General features: G+C 47.3%; 1 protein-coding gene and 1 long non-coding RNA gene across 2 annotated transcripts in view; both read left to right on the top strand.

Annotated features, from left to right (window-relative positions):
- The first annotated feature begins 3419 nt into the window (after positions 1-3419).
- The window catches only part of LOC141978171 (uncharacterized), a 79097-nt gene continuing 62940 nt past the window's right edge, over positions 3420-19576 (top strand). The window contains exons 1-3 of the mRNA XM_074940056.1: positions 3420-3525; positions 13743-13810; positions 14494-14620. Of these exons, the coding sequence (XP_074796157.1) occupies positions 13787-13810; positions 14494-14620 (151 nt within the window). The 5' untranslated portion in view covers positions 3420-3525; positions 13743-13786. The remainder of the gene's footprint in view (positions 3526-13742; positions 13811-14493; positions 14621-19576) is intronic.
- Positions 6596-13384, top strand: LOC141978173 (uncharacterized). The gene is made up of 2 exons (XR_012636345.1): positions 6596-8439; positions 10780-13384. It is a non-coding gene; the product is annotated as an uncharacterized LOC141978173 (long non-coding RNA).

Here is a 19576-nt window from a genome sequence, read left to right as displayed (position 1 = left end):
CACACACGCCGACAAACACACACACACAGAGAGAACACACGCTGGCACACACACACAACACACGCAGAAACAAACACAAACACACACAAAACACATGCCGACACACACACACAACACACACACAACACACGCCGACACACAACAAACACACACAACACATGCCGACACACACACAAACACACGCACAAAACGCACTCCGACACACACACACACACAACACACGCCGACTCACTCACACAACACACACAAAACATGCCGACACACACAACACACACACAAAACAAATAACACACAAAACACACTCCAAAACACACACAACACACGCCGACACAAACACACGACACACACAACACACGCCGACACACAGACAACAAACACACAAAACACACTCCAAAACACACACAACACACGCCGACAAACACACAACACACACAACACACGCCAACACACACAGACAGCACACACACAAAACACACTCCGACACACACACACACAACACACGCCGACACACACACCAACCACACACACACAAAAACACTGACACACACACCAACCACACACACACAAAAACACTCCGACATACACACACAACACACACCGACACACACACAACACACTCACAACACACACAACACACGCTGACACACACACAACACACACGCTACACACACACCACACGCCGACACACACACACAACACACACACACAACAGATGCTGACACACACAACACACACAACGCACGGCGACACACACAACACACACACAGAACACATGCCAACACACACACACAAAAAACACAATCCAACACATGCACACTACACACAGAGAACACACACACAAAACGAAATCCAACACACACACTACACACACAACACACACAACGCAATCCAACACACACACTACACACACACAACACACACACAACACAATCCAACACACACACACAACACACGCCAACACACTCAAAACACACACACAACATGCACACAAAACACACACCACGACACACAAAACAGCACACAACACAACACACACAACACGACACACGACACCTAAAACGGCACACGACACAACATATACACAACACGACACACAAAATATCATGCACAAAACATCACACAAAACACACGACACCGACACACACACACAACAGGACACACAAGACGTCACACACACTCAACACAACACTTATGACAACCCACAACACGACACACAACACATCTCACACACACAAACATGTCTCACACACACAACACACGACACTGACACACACAGAACACAACACTCATGGAAACACACAACACACACAACATGTCACAAGACACAGAAAGCGGCACACAACACGACACACCAAAATCACACACAACACATGACACCGACAGAAACACAGAGCATGACACACAACACCTCACATGACACACAACACAGCACACACACAACACGACACACAAAACATTACACACAATACATGACTCTACACACATTCAACATGACACACAACACCTCACATGACACACACAACAGCACACAACATAATACACACAACATGACAGACAACACGTCTCACACACACACAGAACAAGACACAACACGTCACACATACAGAAACACAAACACACGACACCGACACACACACACACAACATGGCACACAACACCTCACAACAAACAAAATGGCACAGAAGACGACACACAAAACATCACACACACAACACACGACACTGAGAAACACACACAACAGACACACACCACACATCACACGTCGGACATGGCACACAGAGCCGTCGCGTGTCGCATGCACTTCGCGCGTCACACGTCATGCACAACGCGTCACACTTCACACACGCACAAAAGTCGCACGTGTGCACGCACAGACAGAATGTCACACACACAACCCGTCTCACACATACTGAACACAACACACAACCCATCTCATACAGACACAAACAATACGACACACAACACGTCACCCACACACAAACCTACACAACATGACACACATTTCACAACACGTCACACACACACAACACGTCACAGACCCACAACACATGTCACACACAACATGTCATGCGATACACAAAATGGCACACAACACACACACAACATGACACACAAAACATCACACACAACACAACACACAGACACACATACAACAACAACACCACACACATGCTAGACGACACACAACACATGGATAACATGACACACACACTCCACACAACACTCTAGATGACACACAACACACGACACACAACACGTCTCACACACACACAACACATCTCACACACACAACACTACACACGACCAGTCTCACAAAGACACACACAATACAACACGTCAGACACAAGCAACAGGACACACAAAAGGGCACACAAGACAACACACACACAACACGATTCACAAAACATCACACACACAGAACACACGACACCGACACACACAGACAGAACATGACACACTTCACACATACACAACATGACAAACAACACGTCACACACACAACATGACACAACACACATGACACACAAAATGGCACACAACACAACACACACACAACATGACACAAATAACATCACACACAAAACACATGACACTGACACACACACACAACACGACACACATGTCACACACACAACACAACACACAACCCGCCTCACACAGACACACGTCACACACCCACACGACACGTCACACGACACACAAAATGGCACACAACACATCACACACAACACAACACACAGACACACACACAATGACACACAACACACACCACATCACACACAACACGTCACACGACACACAACACGTCACATACAGACAACACGACACACACCATATCACACACACGCTAGATGACACACAACACGTCACACACACACTCCACACAACACTCGAGATGACACACAACACACACACAACACGACACACAACACGGGGGCTGGGCTGTCGGTGCGGGGGATAAAAAAGGACCCCCCCGCCCCTCCCCTCCCCCTCCCCGTTCCGGAGTTCTGCCCCCCGCCCCGCTTAGCCTCCACCCCCTTCCCACACTCCGCCCCTTTCCCCTCCCGCGTAGGGAAGTTTTGGGCCAAGTCAGGGCAGAGTGAGGGCGTAGCGGCTTCAGCAGCTAGTACTGAGCATGCGCCATCCGTGCTCAATCCGCATGCTCAGTCCCAGCAAAGCCAGCGCGCTGCGGGCGGGGCCATCGCCGCCGAACCCGCTTCCCGGGTCTGACCCAGTGTCACCGCGTCTGACAGGCCAGGTACGGCGGGGCGGGGCGGGGCGGGGCGGGGCGGGGGGGGTCTGTATGAAGAGGGGGGGACGGGTCTGTACGGGCTGGGCCCGAGAGTTTGGCAGCGCCCCAGGGCAGTCTGGGAGATGTAGTTCCTGACGCACCTCAGGCCGGAAATGACGTTGCTCCAACTTACGGGCGGAGGCCGTTAACGGTGCGCCTGAGGGCGTCCCGCTCTCTGATTGGCGAAAGGACCCCGAGGGCAGCTGTCCGGACAGAGACTCCCGGAGCCAGGGGTGCGGGAGGGGCAGATGGTGTGAAGGGGGGGTTCAGGCGGTGGGGAGACATGGGAAACTGTTGCTGTGAATCCGTCTCAGCACATGGGGAGCGAGGGGGGTGGGAGCAGGTTCGATCCGCCGCTGCAATGATCCATTTAAAAGGAGTCTGGCCTCCTCCAGCCTGAGCCACGTTTCTGGTCTCGCTGAGACGCGTGTTAATCCGGAGTCACTGCAAGGCAGAACAGGGAGTGACTCCAAACTAACATGGGGGGCAGATACGATCAGGGTGTGTCCCTGTGGGGAGGGGGTTTCAGTTGTTGCTAAAGGGAGGAAAGTTACTTTCTCTGCCTCAGGATATTGGGGTTGAGCTTCCTGGTTCAGACGCTGCTGCCTCGATTGTGATCTGGGAGCCCAGGCTGAGCAGCTGCTGCTCCCCCAGCGGGATCGGGGCTGGGGAGTGACCGTGAGTAAAGCTTCCTCTGTGCCCAGCCAAGGTGAGGATTTTCTCCAGCTGTAATTAGCCCCATAGGTCAACCCAAGGCTCTGCCCACACCAACATCTGAGCCAGAGACTCCAGGCGATTGATAGAGACCTCAGGGAACCTGCAGGGAATGGGCATGAAAGTGGCTCTGCACAAACAGCCCCTCCTCACCCCATGTCTCCTCCCCTCAGCAATTTTAGGAGCCGATCCAGCCATAGGAGGGCGAAACCCCAGGATTGGCTGCCGGCCAGAGACAGGGGAAGGGAGACACAAGGAGAAAAAGGAGAGAGAGAGACTGAAAAGGGCAGTGGGAAAAATAATTGGGGAGAGAGATTCCCAGATTTCTGACCGGCCCACGTACGCTTATTGCCGCATCCCTGGGCGGATTCACTTTGCTATGAACAAGATGAGGTGCAGGGGGAGGAAAAGCCAGCTCCTGACTCTCCCTGTACCCCCTGCTGTAGGAGTGTGCTGCCCTGGGGACAATGTCAGCGGGAATCCCCCAATGTCACTCCTTTTGTTCTGCTCTTCTCTCCCATTTGGTTCCCAGACTTTGTTACTGGGAGGGTTTCAAAATGTCTCGCTGGTTTAGTGCTAGTGGGAAGGGCCGGTCAGTGCTGTATACAAGTGACCAAACATTTCCCCAGCATAGAATTGTAGAATGGTAGGGCTGGAATGAACCATGAGAGGGCATCTAGACCAGCCCCCAGCACTGAGGTGTTTGTCCAATCTGTCCTTAAAAACCTCAAATGATGGGGACTCCACCACCTCTCTTGCTAATCTATTCCAATGCTTAATTAGGTTTTTTCACAATTGAGTCACATGGTTGACTCAGATTCAATTTGTGATCCCCTATAATCCCTGATCGTTTTCAGTAGTACTACCTCGTAAACAGCTATTCCCCACTTGGTGGTTGTGCATTTGGTTTTCCTTCCCTGACTCTGGTACTTTGCACTCGTCTTTATTGAATTTCATCTCATTCATTCAGCCCAGTTCTCCAATTTGTAAATGTTACCTTGAATTCTAATCCTGTCCTCCAATGTGCTTGCAACCCCTTGCAACTGCTATTATCTGCATATTTAGACAGCATGCTCTCCAGTCAGCGATCCAAGTAATTAGTGAAAATATTGAGTATATCAGATCCAGGACTGGCCCCTGGGTACTCCATTGTATACATCCTCTCAGTTGGACAGTGAACCGCTAATGATTCCTGTCTGAGTACAGCCTTTCAACAACATTTTCACCCATTTTATAGCACTTTCATGTTCACCATATTTCCCTTGTTCACTATGAGAATGTCACAGGGGGCCTGTGTCAAAAGCCTGACTAAAATCAAGATATGTCGTGTCTACAGTGTCCAGTACCCCTGTGAAAGCAGAACATTAGATTGACTTGGCATTATTTGTTTTTGCAAATCCATGCTGGCTATAACTTATTGCCTTACTGTCCTCTACGTGCTTACAAATTGATGGTTTAATAATTTGTTCATTCCAGGTATCTAAGTAAGACTTGGCTTTATTCCCCAGTCCTCTTTGTTCCCCTTTTAAAAGATCCGTACTCTGTTTGCCCTCCTCCAGTCTTCACTGTTCTCCAGGCGTTCTCAAAGAAAATTGCAAATGGTTCCGAGATTGCTTCAGCTAATTCCTTGAGTGCCCTAAGGTGAATTTTATGGCTGACTTTAACGTATCTAACATGTGTAACTTCCACAGCAATTTGTCCATGATTCAGAGTTTTGTAGGATTCCTTTTTATTGTCTGGTCATGAAAGAACTCCTCACGGAGCCATATTTGCAGCTTACTATTCTTTCTGTCTTTCCTTCCCATTGGGATAGTTTGCTGTTTCTCAGAGACAGCATTAACGGAGCAACGGCCAGCTCTCCTGAGCTTTAGTCTCCTTAGAATCTTATTCCCATAAGACTTCACTGTGACAGGTTTGGGTCCTTTAGGGTGTCACTTGATGAGCTGGGGTGCCACTGAGGCAGCCTATTCTACCAGCCTCGGTGCCCTTTACCTGGCTGGGTTAGGCTCACAAGCCTCTTCCAGCCAAGCACACGGGCAGGGCCGTGCCCAGCTGCACAGAAAGAGAGAGATCCGATCTGGAAATAGTCAGCTTTAGGGGCTTGCCCCAGCACTCTGGTGCCCACTCCCTTTAAGCGGTACAGACTCAAAGGTTTTATGAAATTTGCCCCCTCCCTCAATGTGGAGGGATATATGCACAACTTCTTGCCCCCTGCAGATAGAAATTACATAAACTTGGTTAAATTATAAACAAGAAATAAGTTTATTAACTACAAAAGGTGAATATAAGAGTTAACAGACAGAACAAATCAGATTACTGACCAAATAAAGCAAAATACGCAAGCTAAGCTCAATATACTTAAAAAAACAGGTTACACAATGTAATTTCTTACCCTAAATGTTATTTTAGGCAGGTTGCAATGTTTCAGAGTTCCAGTTAAATTTCTTTTCAGACTGGACCTGTCTCAGTCTGGACTCCCCCTCCCCCCCCCCCCCCCCCCCCCCGGCCTTCTCTTCAGGTGGCTTTAGCAGTCTTTCTTCTTGGGTAGACAGGCCTCGGAGAGGAGTCGTTTTATTTGCCTACCTCCCCACCCTTAAATAGGATTTACATAAGGTGGGAATCCTTTGTTTCCCAAACTTGATCCCCTTTTCCTTCCAGTGGAAAGTTACAAGAAGTCCCAGGTAACATTGAGTATCCGGTGACAAGACCACCTGACTCTGTAGTGTCACAGCGTCCAGGAGTCAGTGGCAGTATGGAGCCTTTTCACAGTCCATTGTTCTTGCTGATGGCCCTTCCGTCCTGTCTGGCTTTTCCATTGTTGTACCTGAAGTGTTAGCAGTGGGCGTCACCCAAAGTAGCATAGTTGAAATACAGATACATAGTCAATATTCCCAACTTCAGATATAGAAATGATACATGCACACAAATTGGATAATCGTAGTCAATAAATTATAACCTTTCCAATGATATCTTACAAGACCCATCTTGCACAGAGTACATCTCGGTTATCTCCTATTAATTTCATAAGCATATTTTCATAAAGAATATGGAGGGAAATGTCACACTCACATACCAGTTTTCACAGTTTGTTGAAGTCTGCTTTTTTGAAGTCCGTTGTCGAAATCATCATTTCATGAACACTTTTGCCCATATAGATTCATATATATTAAGGTCAGAAGGGACCATTATGATCATCTAGTCTGACCTCCTGCACAATGCAGGCCACAGAATCTCACCCACCCACTCCTGCAATAAACCTCTCACCTATGTCTGAGCTATTGAAGTCCTTAAATCGTGGTTTAAAGACTTCAAAGTGCAGAGAATCCTCCAGCAAGTGACCCGTGCCCCTGCTACAGAGGAAGGTGGAAAAACCGCCAGGGCCTCTTCCAATCTGCCCTGGAGGAAAATTCCTTCCCGACCCCAAATATGGAGATCAGTTGAACCGTGAGCATGTGGGCAAGATTCACCAGCCAGATACCTTCCATTTCCTAACTAACTCCCACCTGTTAGTCAGAATCAACCCTAAAATGCCCATCCCCCTGGTTACTACGTCCATCTTCTGAAGCAAACAGATGTCCCTAACGCATTCCGAGAACTTATTGGACGCTTTGTGTTTGTTTGAATTCCTTTTCTAACAGGTGTCTCGGTAGTGTTAAGGAAAAGTTAGCACATGTGACTCCATTTTGGTTTGGGGCCCACCATTGTTTAAATGCCAGCACAGCATACACCAGGAGGAGTGATCCTTAGATACTGAATCCCTGTGAAAATCCTCCTCCTTGTCTCCAGCCTGCCTTGACTCCCAGTATCTGGTTTTTGTTAGTCTCTAACTCCCTGTCTCTTGGCCTTGATGTGAGGCCTCCCATCCTGATAATAAAAGTTACTGATGCATGGCTTTAGAACCATGCTGTGTAATTAACATACTGGTATAGCACGAGGAGTGCACCAAGCAGGGATAGGTGGTAGATAAGACAAGGGTTTGTTTATTGGCTAAGGTTTCCGATGCACGAGGGCAACATGCTTTGCTAAAAAGTATATAACCTTTGTATAATCTGTATTCAGGGTCCCCTCCTGGCTAGCAGGGGGGCACCACGCTCGAGCGTAATAAACTTAGTGCCTTTTGGGAACTCTGCAGTTGTAGACTTTATTTCTGTGCCTCAGCCTAGATTCGAACTGTGCGTGTCCTATCAGGTATAATTCGCAGCACTTGTGTGCGTGTCCTAACAAGGTGTAATTCGTAGCACATGTGTGCGTGTCCTACCAGGTGTAATTCGTAGCACATGTGTGCGTGTCCTACCAGGTGTAATTCGTAGCACATGTGTGCGTGTCCTATCAGGTGTAATTCGTAACAGTTTTGGCGACCACGAAGGGACTCTAGGCTCGCCCCAACAAGCGAGACTACACTCCTCCTCTCGGACAGCTCCAGCCGACACAGGGTGAGTTCACCTTTGAGTACTCCGAGGAGGGGGGGGTGTGAGCCGTCGCTTAGGCGATAAGGTGGCACATTTTGTGTTCTTTTCGTAGCCCACTATGGGTTCTGGGCAGAGTATAAGTAAGGGGAGCCCTTTGGCTGAAATTCTCAAGAATTGGGGAAATATTTCTGGCACCCATGGGTTAGGTAGGAAAAAAGCTGTTATTTTGTGTAAGGTTGAGTGGCCAGCACTAACAACTCAGACCTCTGTTGAATGGCCACCGGATGGGTCTTTTGCTGGGGATACATTAACGGTGCTTAGAAGGAGGCTGGAGGACAAAGCTCCAGCCCAGATGGATTATTGGTATGTATGGGACAACTGGGCTTATGCGCGTGCGAAAGGACGTCCTCTTTCCTCCTCCTTTTCTTATTCATCTCAGGGGTTTCCAGCCCCGCTCTGTGCTGTGCCTGCTTCTGCCCCTCCTCCGGCTTACCCTCGACTTTCTGACTTATGCCCGTCACCTCCTTGCTTGCCAACTAGCCGTGCTTTCTGTCCAGGTAGCAAGCCTCATGGGGGGAGGACTCGGGTAGCCCTTGTAAGTAAAAATATTTAAAAAAAGAGACCAGGAGGGCTGGGGGCTGGTTAAGAAGCCCACTCTCCTTGTTAATTTGGTAGTAAAACAAAGCTGGTGCTCATGGAAGGAACAGTTCAGAGAAAAAAAAAAAAACAGAATCGGGCCCAAGCGGGCAGGCAACAGATAGAGAGATTGGAAAACAGGTTGAAAACTTGAAGGTCATAGTGAAAAAAGAGAAGTAAAGAATTACAGGAATAAAAAACGTAAATCCCGGAATAATTCTTAAAATGGTAAAATCTAAGTTAATTGGGTGTCGTTTTGGGAAATAAGCAAGTAATTTAAGAAAGAAAAGTAAGAAGTTAACTCTTTAGTTGATGAAAAAAATTAAGCAATTAAACTTTGTAAAATACTGGAAAGAAAAAAAAAATTCTTGGTTTCTTTGCAGCCATTTTGGAAAAAAAATGGGCCCTTTTCCAAAGAAATGCAATTATACAGTGCTACTTAATTAATATCTTATTAGGCTCCAAGGGGCTACAATAGGCAATGTCTTCCTTTTCAGGTCGCTGTGTCTTTGACAGCAGGAGTTAAAAGTAAAAGGCAATCAAAAGTCTGGTAAAGTTTATTGTGCCCTTTTTAAAGTAAAAATCTTTAACCTGTGAATCCAAAAGCAAGCCGGAAAGCATTTGTTTTAATGTAAATTACCTAACTGATAAAGTAGAGGCCACTGAAACCTGGGCTGCCTATAAAACAAATACAAGAAAATCTGGGTAATTCCTCTGTTTTGCCTGCAATTAACAAGGGTATTTGTATAAAAAGAAAATATTTTAAGCAATGACTGACTGCCCAAAAGGGGTAGATCTGTGTTTTATTTTTGTCTTTCAGAAAATCAGAAAAAACTAATGCCAGCTGAAAAGCAATTCAACATCTCATAAATTTACTGGCACAATAGGAATTCTGTTCTGTGTTCTATGTCCTGTCTTGTGGTGTTTGTCTTGTGGCCAAAATTGCTGTGTTTAATTTTTCATAGGACAGTTTAGTTTAAAACTGTTAAATCAAAATGCAGATACTTGTTTTATTCAACTTGGAATACAAAGTGTTTGGATAATATCAAAAAATGTAATATACTAAAGTTTAATACATTTGCCTAAGTTAAAAAAAAAAAAAAAAAAAAAAATTTCATTAGCCAAATCTTTTAATTAAAAAAAATTGTTGTTAAAATTTGCACACCAACAGTCTTTGGAAGCAAGGACATGAAAGGTTAACCCACTCCCCATATTATACATGAGATCCTTCTGGCTACCTCACATTTCTAGCCAGAGGGCTGGGGAGGGAGAAAAGCTATTGGACACCAGAGGTTGTACCAAGTGGACTCCTCAAAAGTGGGTGTGCTTGTCCTGGCTTGTTGCTCCAAAGCTCTGTAAAAAAGTCATTTTCCTAAAAGGGTGTATGTGGCATACATTAAACAATAAGAACTAAAGTGCTGTATAATGGGCAATGTACATGTGTTCCTTTTTAAACAAAGGTGTATAAGTAGAAAGTAAAAGTTTCCTTTGCAGGTTAATAAAAGCCAAGAAGGGGAAAAGAAATAAAACGAAGGACAAGCTAATTCAACGCTGCAGCTGGCAGGCTCGGTCCAAAGATAAGACGCTGGCCTGCCCAAGGACACTACTCACAGCTAGGATTTGGCTAACAGCCAAGAAAGAGGGGGGCTTGAATGTGCCCAAGCAGCTGTGAGATCTGCAACACACTGCCAGACATTAATAAAATGTGTTAGGTCTCTGTATTTACAGGTAAAAGAAGTCCTGCTTCAAGAATCCTGAGCAAACCTGCCATTTGTTAAAACCAGGTGACTGGGTCTAAATAAAGGTCCATCAACAAAAGACTACTCTGGCCCCATGCTGGAAAGGCCCTTATTAAGTCCTGCTAACTAACAATACCGCTGTGAAGTGCCAAAGACTGACTTCCTGGACCCATGCTTCTTACTGCAAAAAGACCCCTCCACCTCGAGATGACTTCACTTCGACTTCTGATCAGCCTGTCCCTCCTTCTGGGTTTTTTTTTCTTTCCTCCTTTTAAACAGCAGAAAAAAAACAAAACAAAAACAAGGTAAAGTGCTAGTAACCTCTCCCTTGTCCACTGACAAAGCTAACCTGCATTCAGTATTTGCTAAAGAAACCAAAGCACTACAGGGTGACGTGCTAGTAACCTCTCCCCTGTATAATGCAAAACCATGACTGTTCCAAGAAAAAACACCTGCTCTGCTAAAACCACCAAAATCCAAGGATTCCTGACTTCAAGAGACACTGAGAATTGGCCTTAATGGCAAAAACGGAGCATTGTACATTGGCAGGGAGGAAGTTGCGGGATGTATTCTTGGGAATGTGAAGTGAAGTGGTGGGGTGGGTTTATTCCAGAGGCTGGAACCTGTGCTTGTAGGCAAGTATAAATACCAAAAACGCCTTACAGCCACAAACATTACTCCCACCATCTGCCACCACTCCTTTGCAGGTAAAGGTTCCTGGATCCATCATAGCTACGTTAAGTTGGCGCTGGGACCCCCACCTGACCCTGACAAGCCATTGGACGAACCACTTCACGAATGAACACTACAACCAACCCATGGACTGAGCTTTCCAGCTACTGGGACCTTCACAGCCCACCAAGACTTTTTGTGTTCCTGTTTATTGGACTTACATTGGGGGTAGTGTTTTTTGTATGGTACAGGGGAGGATGTCAACATTGGTATGGTTTGCCTGGGGGGTCCTCTCCCTATTCCCAAGTCCAGTACAAGGATGGGAGGGCAATAGCTTCTTGAATTTAACCCGTGCTATCAAACAGGGTGTAAATCGAACGCAGTGTTGAATTGGTATTCATACCCCCACATATTTAGGTCAGGGGGTCCCATTGGTAGGGGTACCTATCCCCCTTAATCAAACACTCCAAGCTAAGCTATGGGCATACACTACATTTAACTGGAATGTTACAATCCAAATATGGTCTATTGATATGGTGGCTCAGGGTAATTATGCTTTATGTGTGTCACAATGTAAGGGCATAGAAAATACAGTTTTTGTAGGAAATTTTGTGGGGTGCAAGGACACCACCCAAATCAGCTCTGGTGCGGGAGGCCCCTCCACCTACTCCGGGGCCCCGTGGCCAGTCCCCGAGGGGTCTGGCTGGTATTGGTTATGCAATCACACAGCCTATAAGGTTCTCCCAGCAGGATGGCGTGGTACATGTACCTTAGGGGCTATAGTACCCGCCGTGACAGTACACCAGAACCTGACCCGGGGAGAGATCCGCAATCTAGTATGGAGGGACCGACGAAGTATTCTTTTAATCCCCCTTTCTCAACGGCCCAAAGGCTTTCACTCCTTTGTGCGTTGGTTTCTGCCATGGTTGGGAGTAAGCGAGCTGAAAAAAGCTATAGTTAATATTTCAGCTGCTTTGGAACTAATGGCAAATGCTACTGCAGATGCTCTATCTGCCCTTCAAATTGAAGTCACCCAACTATCCCAAACCACATTGCAAAACCGCCTAGCCCTGGATTATCTCCTTGCAAATCAGGGCGGGGTTTGTGCTCTGGTCAACTCAAGCTGTTGTGTATTTGTAAATCAGCACCATAGGGTGGAAACTGACATCCACATCCTCAAGCAACAGGCAGCCCTATTCCATCACGTCAGCCTCGACACTACCAGCGCCGGATTCCAGGGGGTCTGGGACTAGCTCACCTCATGGCTACCGGATGTGGGGACTTGGGAATGGCGTACTTTGTATTTACTTTTTTTGACTGTTACTGTTTTTGTGTTATTTTTTGTATGCCTACAATGCTGCAGTATGTGCTGTCGGCAGTTGCTAACCCTGCAGCGCGGTTACTCAGCCCCAATATAGCTTACTGACGTACAAAAAGAAAGGGAGGACTGTTAAGGAAAAGTTAGCACATGTGACTCCATTTTGGTTTGGGGCCCACCATTGTTTAAATGCCAGCACAGCATACACCAGGAGGAGTGATCCTTAGATACTGAATCCCTGTGAAAATCCTCCTCCTTGTCTCCAGCCTGCCTTGACTCCCAGTATCTGGTTTTTGTTAGTCTCTAACTCCCTGTCTCTTGGCCTTGATGTGAGGCCTCCCATCCTGATAATAAAAGTTACTGATGCATGGCTTTAGAACCATGCTGTGTAATTAACTTACTGGTATAGCACGAGGAATGCACCAAGCAGGGATAGGTGGTAGATAAGACAAGGGTTTGTTTATTGGCTAAGGTTTCCGATGCACGAGGGCAACATGCTTTGCTAAAAAGTATATAACCTTTGTATAATCTGTATTCAGGGTCCCCTCCTGGCTAGCAGGGGGGCACCACGCTCGAGCGTAATAAACTTAGTGCCTTTTGGGAACTCTGCAGTTGTAGACTTTATTTCTGTGCCTCAGCCTAGATTCGAACTGTGCGTGTCCTATCAGGTATAATTCGCAGCACTTATGTGCGTGTCCTAACAAGGTGTAATTCGTAGCACTTGTGTGCGTGTCCTACCAGGTGTAATTCGTAGCACATGTGTGCGTGTCCTACCAGGTGTAATTCGTAACAGTAGTTAAAGTCCCATGTCCCCCCATCCCCCACATTACTAATTGAGTTTTGAATATTTCTCTTATTTGCATGACAGAGTCGAGAACATCAGTCTGCAGTGAAAGAGCCGGGGGGAATGGTGATGTGACGTTACTGTCCTGTTCTGACACGTCCCCTTCTTGCCCTGACAGGCTGCAACGTTACGTCCCATCCTTCCAGGGACCAGGGAAGGGAAATGGCTGCCGTGGGGCCAGTTCAGGTAGGGATTATCGGGGAGTTGCTGGTGGGCTCCTGTTGGCGGGAGAAGGGCAGTAAAGACATAGGAGGTGGGTGCTTCGGCAGGTGGGAGGGGGCAGGAAATACACAGGTTGGAGAAAGGGAGGGGGACAGGGGGTGACAAACCTGCCGGGATTTGTTCACGGTGGGGCCTAGATTCTAGCAATAGACCCATGGGGTTTGTGGGTGGAAATTCCCTAATTTGTCAAGCAGGAAACACTCCCCCCTTGACTGGGCTGGGGAAATGTACCTGACTCCAATACTGGAGTCTGAACTTAATAGCCAGAGGGCAACCCCAGTGAGGCCCGGGGAAGACACCCCATCCCTTTCCATCCAACTGCTGGCACGGGGTGGGCTTGGGATTCCTACCAGGGGGCTGGCTGCCCCTGGACCCTCCTGGGGGCTCTATCTCTTGTATCCACTTCTGGCTGGTAGGTGAATGTTGACTGTGAAGACCCCAGCCATCTCTGTCTGCTAGAAGGGGTTGGGGCTCTCTCTCTTTCTCCCCTCACCCTGATGCCTCCTGGCTGCTCTGATGGGAAGGAGGTCGGATCCTTCCTGCCTGCCTGCCTCCCAGAGCTTCCATGTGATTGGCCCTCCTCCCCTGTGAACGGTGGGCTTGTCACTGGGCAGCAGGTGCAGAGTGGGGGGCTCTTGCTCTTTCAGGGGCCGGTGACTTTCGAGGAGGTGGCTGTGTATTTCACTGAGGAAGAGTGGGCTCTGCTGGACCCCGCTCAGAGAGCCCTCTACGGAGACGTCATGCGGGAGAATTATGAGAACGTGACCTCGCTGGGTAAGGATTCCTGTCCCCTCGGTTCTTAGAAGGAGAAATGAAGAGTTAAGGTTCACATTGCACCCTCAGTTTTTCCCTGTTTCAGCAACCCACTGACAGGCCAATGACACACAGACTAGCACTCGACCCTCCCCGCTACAGAACACTTTGGGAGCAGAGCACAAGCGCAGGACAGCACAAATGCTAACACCGTCTCTTTGCTAAGGCAAAACTTGGGGTTAGGTCCGATGTAGGGAATGGAAGCTGCCTACCCCTGGCCAGCACTCAGACACTGAGCCTACTGCACACAATCCATCTCAGACTTTCATAATGTCACCAACCCTTTACCCTTCCAATGAAGATTCCTTCCGAGTCAGTGCCTTCACTTACCCCTTACTGAGCTCCGGAGACCCCTAGCATGTACGGCACCAGCCTGCTGACGATCCTTGTGGCAAGAACACGCCCTTGTGCGCCTTTATTGACGCTGCCTACGCCGCTCAGCACTGAAATGAGGAATACCTGTTCCTTACAGTTTCACATGCACCTCTTTTCGTGGCACAGCTCTGCCCAGCTGCTCCAACTAGTCCCTCCAGCATTCATTTAAAGCTGCAGCTGGCACACTGCTGGAGTGAATGTGGAGAAATGCTGGTATTAAAATCTGAGGAAGGTAAAACACACAGCGGCATGTTCTTAGTCCTTCCTTCTGTTGATCAATACATTTTTAGGCTGGGGGAGACTATTAGGTCATCTAGTTTGACCTCCTGTGTAATACAGGCCATGGAGTTTCATCCAGTTACCATTGCAGTGCGCTGAATTCCTTGTGTTTGACGAAAACATCTTCCAGAAAGGCATCTTGTCCTGACTTGAAGACTTCAAGAGATGGAAAATTTGCCCCTTCCTTGGGTAGTTTGGTAACCTTGGCACCACCCTTCCTGACCTATTCCCAGTGATATTTGCCAGCTCCAGGGCTAGGGGGTAGGGGCGAAGTTAAGGTTACATTGCTGGGGTGGTGTGTAGTTTAATTCTTCATTTCCTGGTTTTCAGAGGTTTTATTTTTCACCACCATCCACATGCCGGAAGGGCATGAGGCAGCACTAGTCATCCTTAACTCTGCTTAATGTACTTTGTGGGCCTTTAATGTCCTTGGTTTTCTGTTTCATGGACTTTTTTTGCCACTGTAACTATGTTGGCACTACGTTTTTGCTGCAATTTATGTCCAGTGGGGATGCAATTTTTGACATCGCTAACTGACAGAGCAATGGGCTCAGAGGTAGTTCCAGCACCTCAGGTGACAAGAGGGTCTCTGTGACCCAACCCATCACAGGGGGGTCTGGTGAGGGGTAGGAAGGGAAGGATTCAGGGATTGTAGCACTTCACCGAGGCTGCTTTTGCTGAAGTCTCTAATGACCGGTCCCTAGGCAAAGCTCAGAACCAGCACTCCATCCTCCTCCTCCTCCTCGACCTGTCAGCTGTCTGACACTACTGATTAGGGTCGTCTTCTTGAAATCTGATCTTCCCTTATTCTCTCCTGCTTAGGGTTAGGGTAGGGAGAAGTAGTAACTGGCTTGTTCTGCAGCATGGGATGTTTAGGTTAGATATTAGGAAAAACTTTCCAACTGTGCATATAGATAAGTACAGGAATACGTTACCAAGAGAGGTTGTGGAATCTTGGTCACTGGAGGTTTTTAAGAAGAGGTTAGACCGACGGTCTGTGTATACTTGGTCCTGTCTCAGGGCTGGAGGATGGACTAGCTGACATCTTGAGGTCCTTTTACCCTGTGTGTTTCTGTGATTTTATAGTTCATTATCCTAGCCCTTCACTTTGACCTTGTCTCCCTCTGGAGAATGGGGGCTTTATTTAGTAGTTTTTTTTTTTATGAAAAATATGCATGGGTCAGCTTCCCTCTCAATTTGCTTTGTTAGCCACTGGGTGTGAAGGAATGAATTCCTCTTCTGGGTTGGGGATGTAATTCCTGTTGAAGTAGCATAGGCCTGTCTCCATTTACATGGAAACACTATCAAGGACGATCCACATATGTATGAAGTACACTGGACAGTGGAAGTCTCCTGAAGGTTAATGTGTAATGACTGGGTCCAAGGGAAGCAGAACACGGGAACACAACTGCACTGCACTTTGGGACACAGGAACTACGGTACAAACAGACTGGGCTCAAGTTTGCTGCTATCCAGGGCGAAAAAACAAGGCAACACAGAGAGAGAGAGAGAGAGAGAGAGGGGTTGCAGATTGGTCTGGAGCTCAGTCTCTTAAGCCTGAGCTGCAGTGTCTACACCAGTGGTATGTGTACCCCTGGGGTACGCAGAGGTCTTCCAGAGTTCCTATGGAAAAATCACTAGCTAAGTCAGTACAAAGTAAAATTTCATACAATGACTTGCTTATGCTGATCTATATACTATGCTGTCATAAGAAAAAAGGGAAGGATAACCACCTTTCTGTATACAGTGCTATAAAATCCCTCCTGACCAGAGGCAAAACCCTTTCACCTGTAAAGGGTTAAGAAGCTAAAATAACCTCGCTGGCACCTGACCAAAATGACCAATGAGGAGACAAGATACTTTCAAAGCTGGAGGGGGGAAACAAAGGGTCTCGCTGTCTGTGTGATGTGCTTTTGCCGGGAACAGATCAGGAATGCAGTCTCAGAACTTCTGTTAGTTAGTAAGTAATCTGGCTAGAAATGCATTAGATTTCCTTTTGTTTAATGGCTGGTAAAATAAGCTGTGCTGAATGGAATGCATGTTCCTGGTTTTGTGTCTTTTTGTAACTTAAGGTTTTGCCTAGAGGGATTCTCAATGTTTTGAATCTGATTACCCTGTAAGGTATTTACCATCCTGATTTTACAGAGGTGATTCTTTTACCTTTTCTTTAATAAAAATTCTTCTTTTTAAGAACCTGATTGCTTTTTCATTGTTCTTAAGATCCAAGCGTTTGGGTCTGTGTTCCCCAATACAAATTGGTGAGGATTTTTATCAAGCCTTCCACAGGATAGGGGGTGTAGGGCTTGGGGGGATATTTTGGGGGAAGACGTCTCCAAGTGTACTCTTTCCCTGTTCTTTGTTTAACACGCTTGGTGGTGGCAGCATAGCATTCAAGGACAAGGCTAAGTTTGTACCTTGGGAAAGTTTTTTTTACCTAAGCTGGTAAGAATAAGCTTAGGGGGTCTTTCATGCAGGTCCCCACATCTGTACCCTAGAGTTCAGAGTGGGGACGGAACCTTGACATACGCACTGAAATGTAAGTACAATATTTATATTCTGATTATTTATTTTATAATTAGATGGTAAAAGTGAGCAAGTCAGCAATTCACGGTGTGTGGTGACACTTTTTTGTATTTTTATGTCTGATTTTATAATCAAGTAGTTTTTAAATGAGGTGTAACTTGGAGGTACGCAAGACAAATCGGACTCCTGGAAGGGGCACAGTAGTCTGGAAAGCCACCGGTCTACACAGCTGTTTTTAATGGGCTAGCACCTACAGGGGAGCACCCACAGGGAGACACATCTCAGAGAACCATCATTGATGCACAGGTTGAGTAATTTCTTCTTTTGCTGTTACCTGATCTCACTGGTAGTCTTTCCCATGAGCAGGGTTCCCAGTTTCCAAACCCGATGTCATCTCCCAGCTGAAATGAGGGGAAGAGCTGTGGGCCCCAGATCTCTGGGGCGCAGAGGAAAGAGAGGTCCTGAGAGGCAGCCGCGTGGGTGAGGGATGATTAAACCCACTCAGTGCTTGAAGGAAACAGCTGGGATTCCCAACAAAGATCTTGTGAGGTCTCTGGGTTCAGGATGGTCCCCAGCAGGTGTCGTATCCTCAGGGCAGATACTGTTCATGGCTCCCTACCCATCCTAACTCCTGGCAGTAGTTCCCTCCCGAAACTCCCTTCTCCCTGGGGAGTGTTTGGATGGGAACTGGATTCAGAATTGATCCCCTCCTTTCTCCCCTTTGGGGAAGAGTTGGGGGAAATTCAGTCCCTGGTTTTTTTCCATCTTCAGGTATTCTCTTGGTTTGTTCCCCCCTTTTCACTTCTGGTTTCTGAGGTTTTTCTTTCTCTGTCCCAGCACGTGATGGGATGGTGAGAGAGACCGTGGAGCAGAATCCTCAGCAGGAAGATGAGCAAGTGGAACCGCAGGGGATGTTATTGCAAAGATGCAAAGGGAGTGTGTCCAGGAGTTGTGAGCAGGGAAAAGGCTCTCAGGGGCAGCACAGGCCAGAGAAGTGGCAGGGAAACCAGCAGGTGTAGAAAGTTGGAATACCTGTTAATTATCGGGGAACTCACAAAGGCCTCAAGGAAACCATGTCCCAGCAGAGAATCCTGACGGGAGAGAGAAATAACACGGGCTATGAGTGTGGGGAAAAGTTCAGGAGGCGCTCACACCTTATTACCCATCAGAGAATTCACACCAGAGTGAGCCCCTGTGGATGCTGCGAGTGTGGGAAAACCTTCACTCAGCACTCACATCTTATTCACCATCAGAAGATCCACACGGGATAAATCCTATGAATGCTGTGAGTGCGGGAAAACCTTCGCTCGGAGCTCACACCTTCTTGGCCATCAGAGGATCCACACAGTGGAGAAACCCTATGAATGCTATGAGTGCGGGAAAGCCTTTGCTCGGAGCTCACAACTTATTCGCCATCAGAGGATCCACACGGGAGAAACCTTATGAATGCTGTGAGTGCGGGAAAACCTTCTCTCAGAGCTCAGGCCTTATCGTACATCAGAGGATCCACACGGGAGAGAAACCCAATGAATGCTGTGAGTGCGGGAAATTCTTCCATCACAGCTCTTCTCTTATTTATCACCAGAGAAGCTGGTGACCTCCTAGATGACCTCCTGAGGTCCCTTCCAACCCTGATATTCTATGATTGTTAATCACCAGGTTCCCCCATTAGGGACCGATTGCCTCATTCCCAGTTGTTCCTACGTTGCACTGGGTTCTGCTGAATAGCAGTTGGGTTTT

The sequence above is a fragment of the Natator depressus genome, chromosome 26 (assembly GCF_965152275.1).
Source record: "Natator depressus isolate rNatDep1 chromosome 26, rNatDep2.hap1, whole genome shotgun sequence".
NCBI classification, from domain to species: Eukaryota; Metazoa; Chordata; order Testudines; family Cheloniidae; genus Natator; species Natator depressus.
This window is presented reverse-complemented; position numbering and strand designations above follow the sequence as displayed.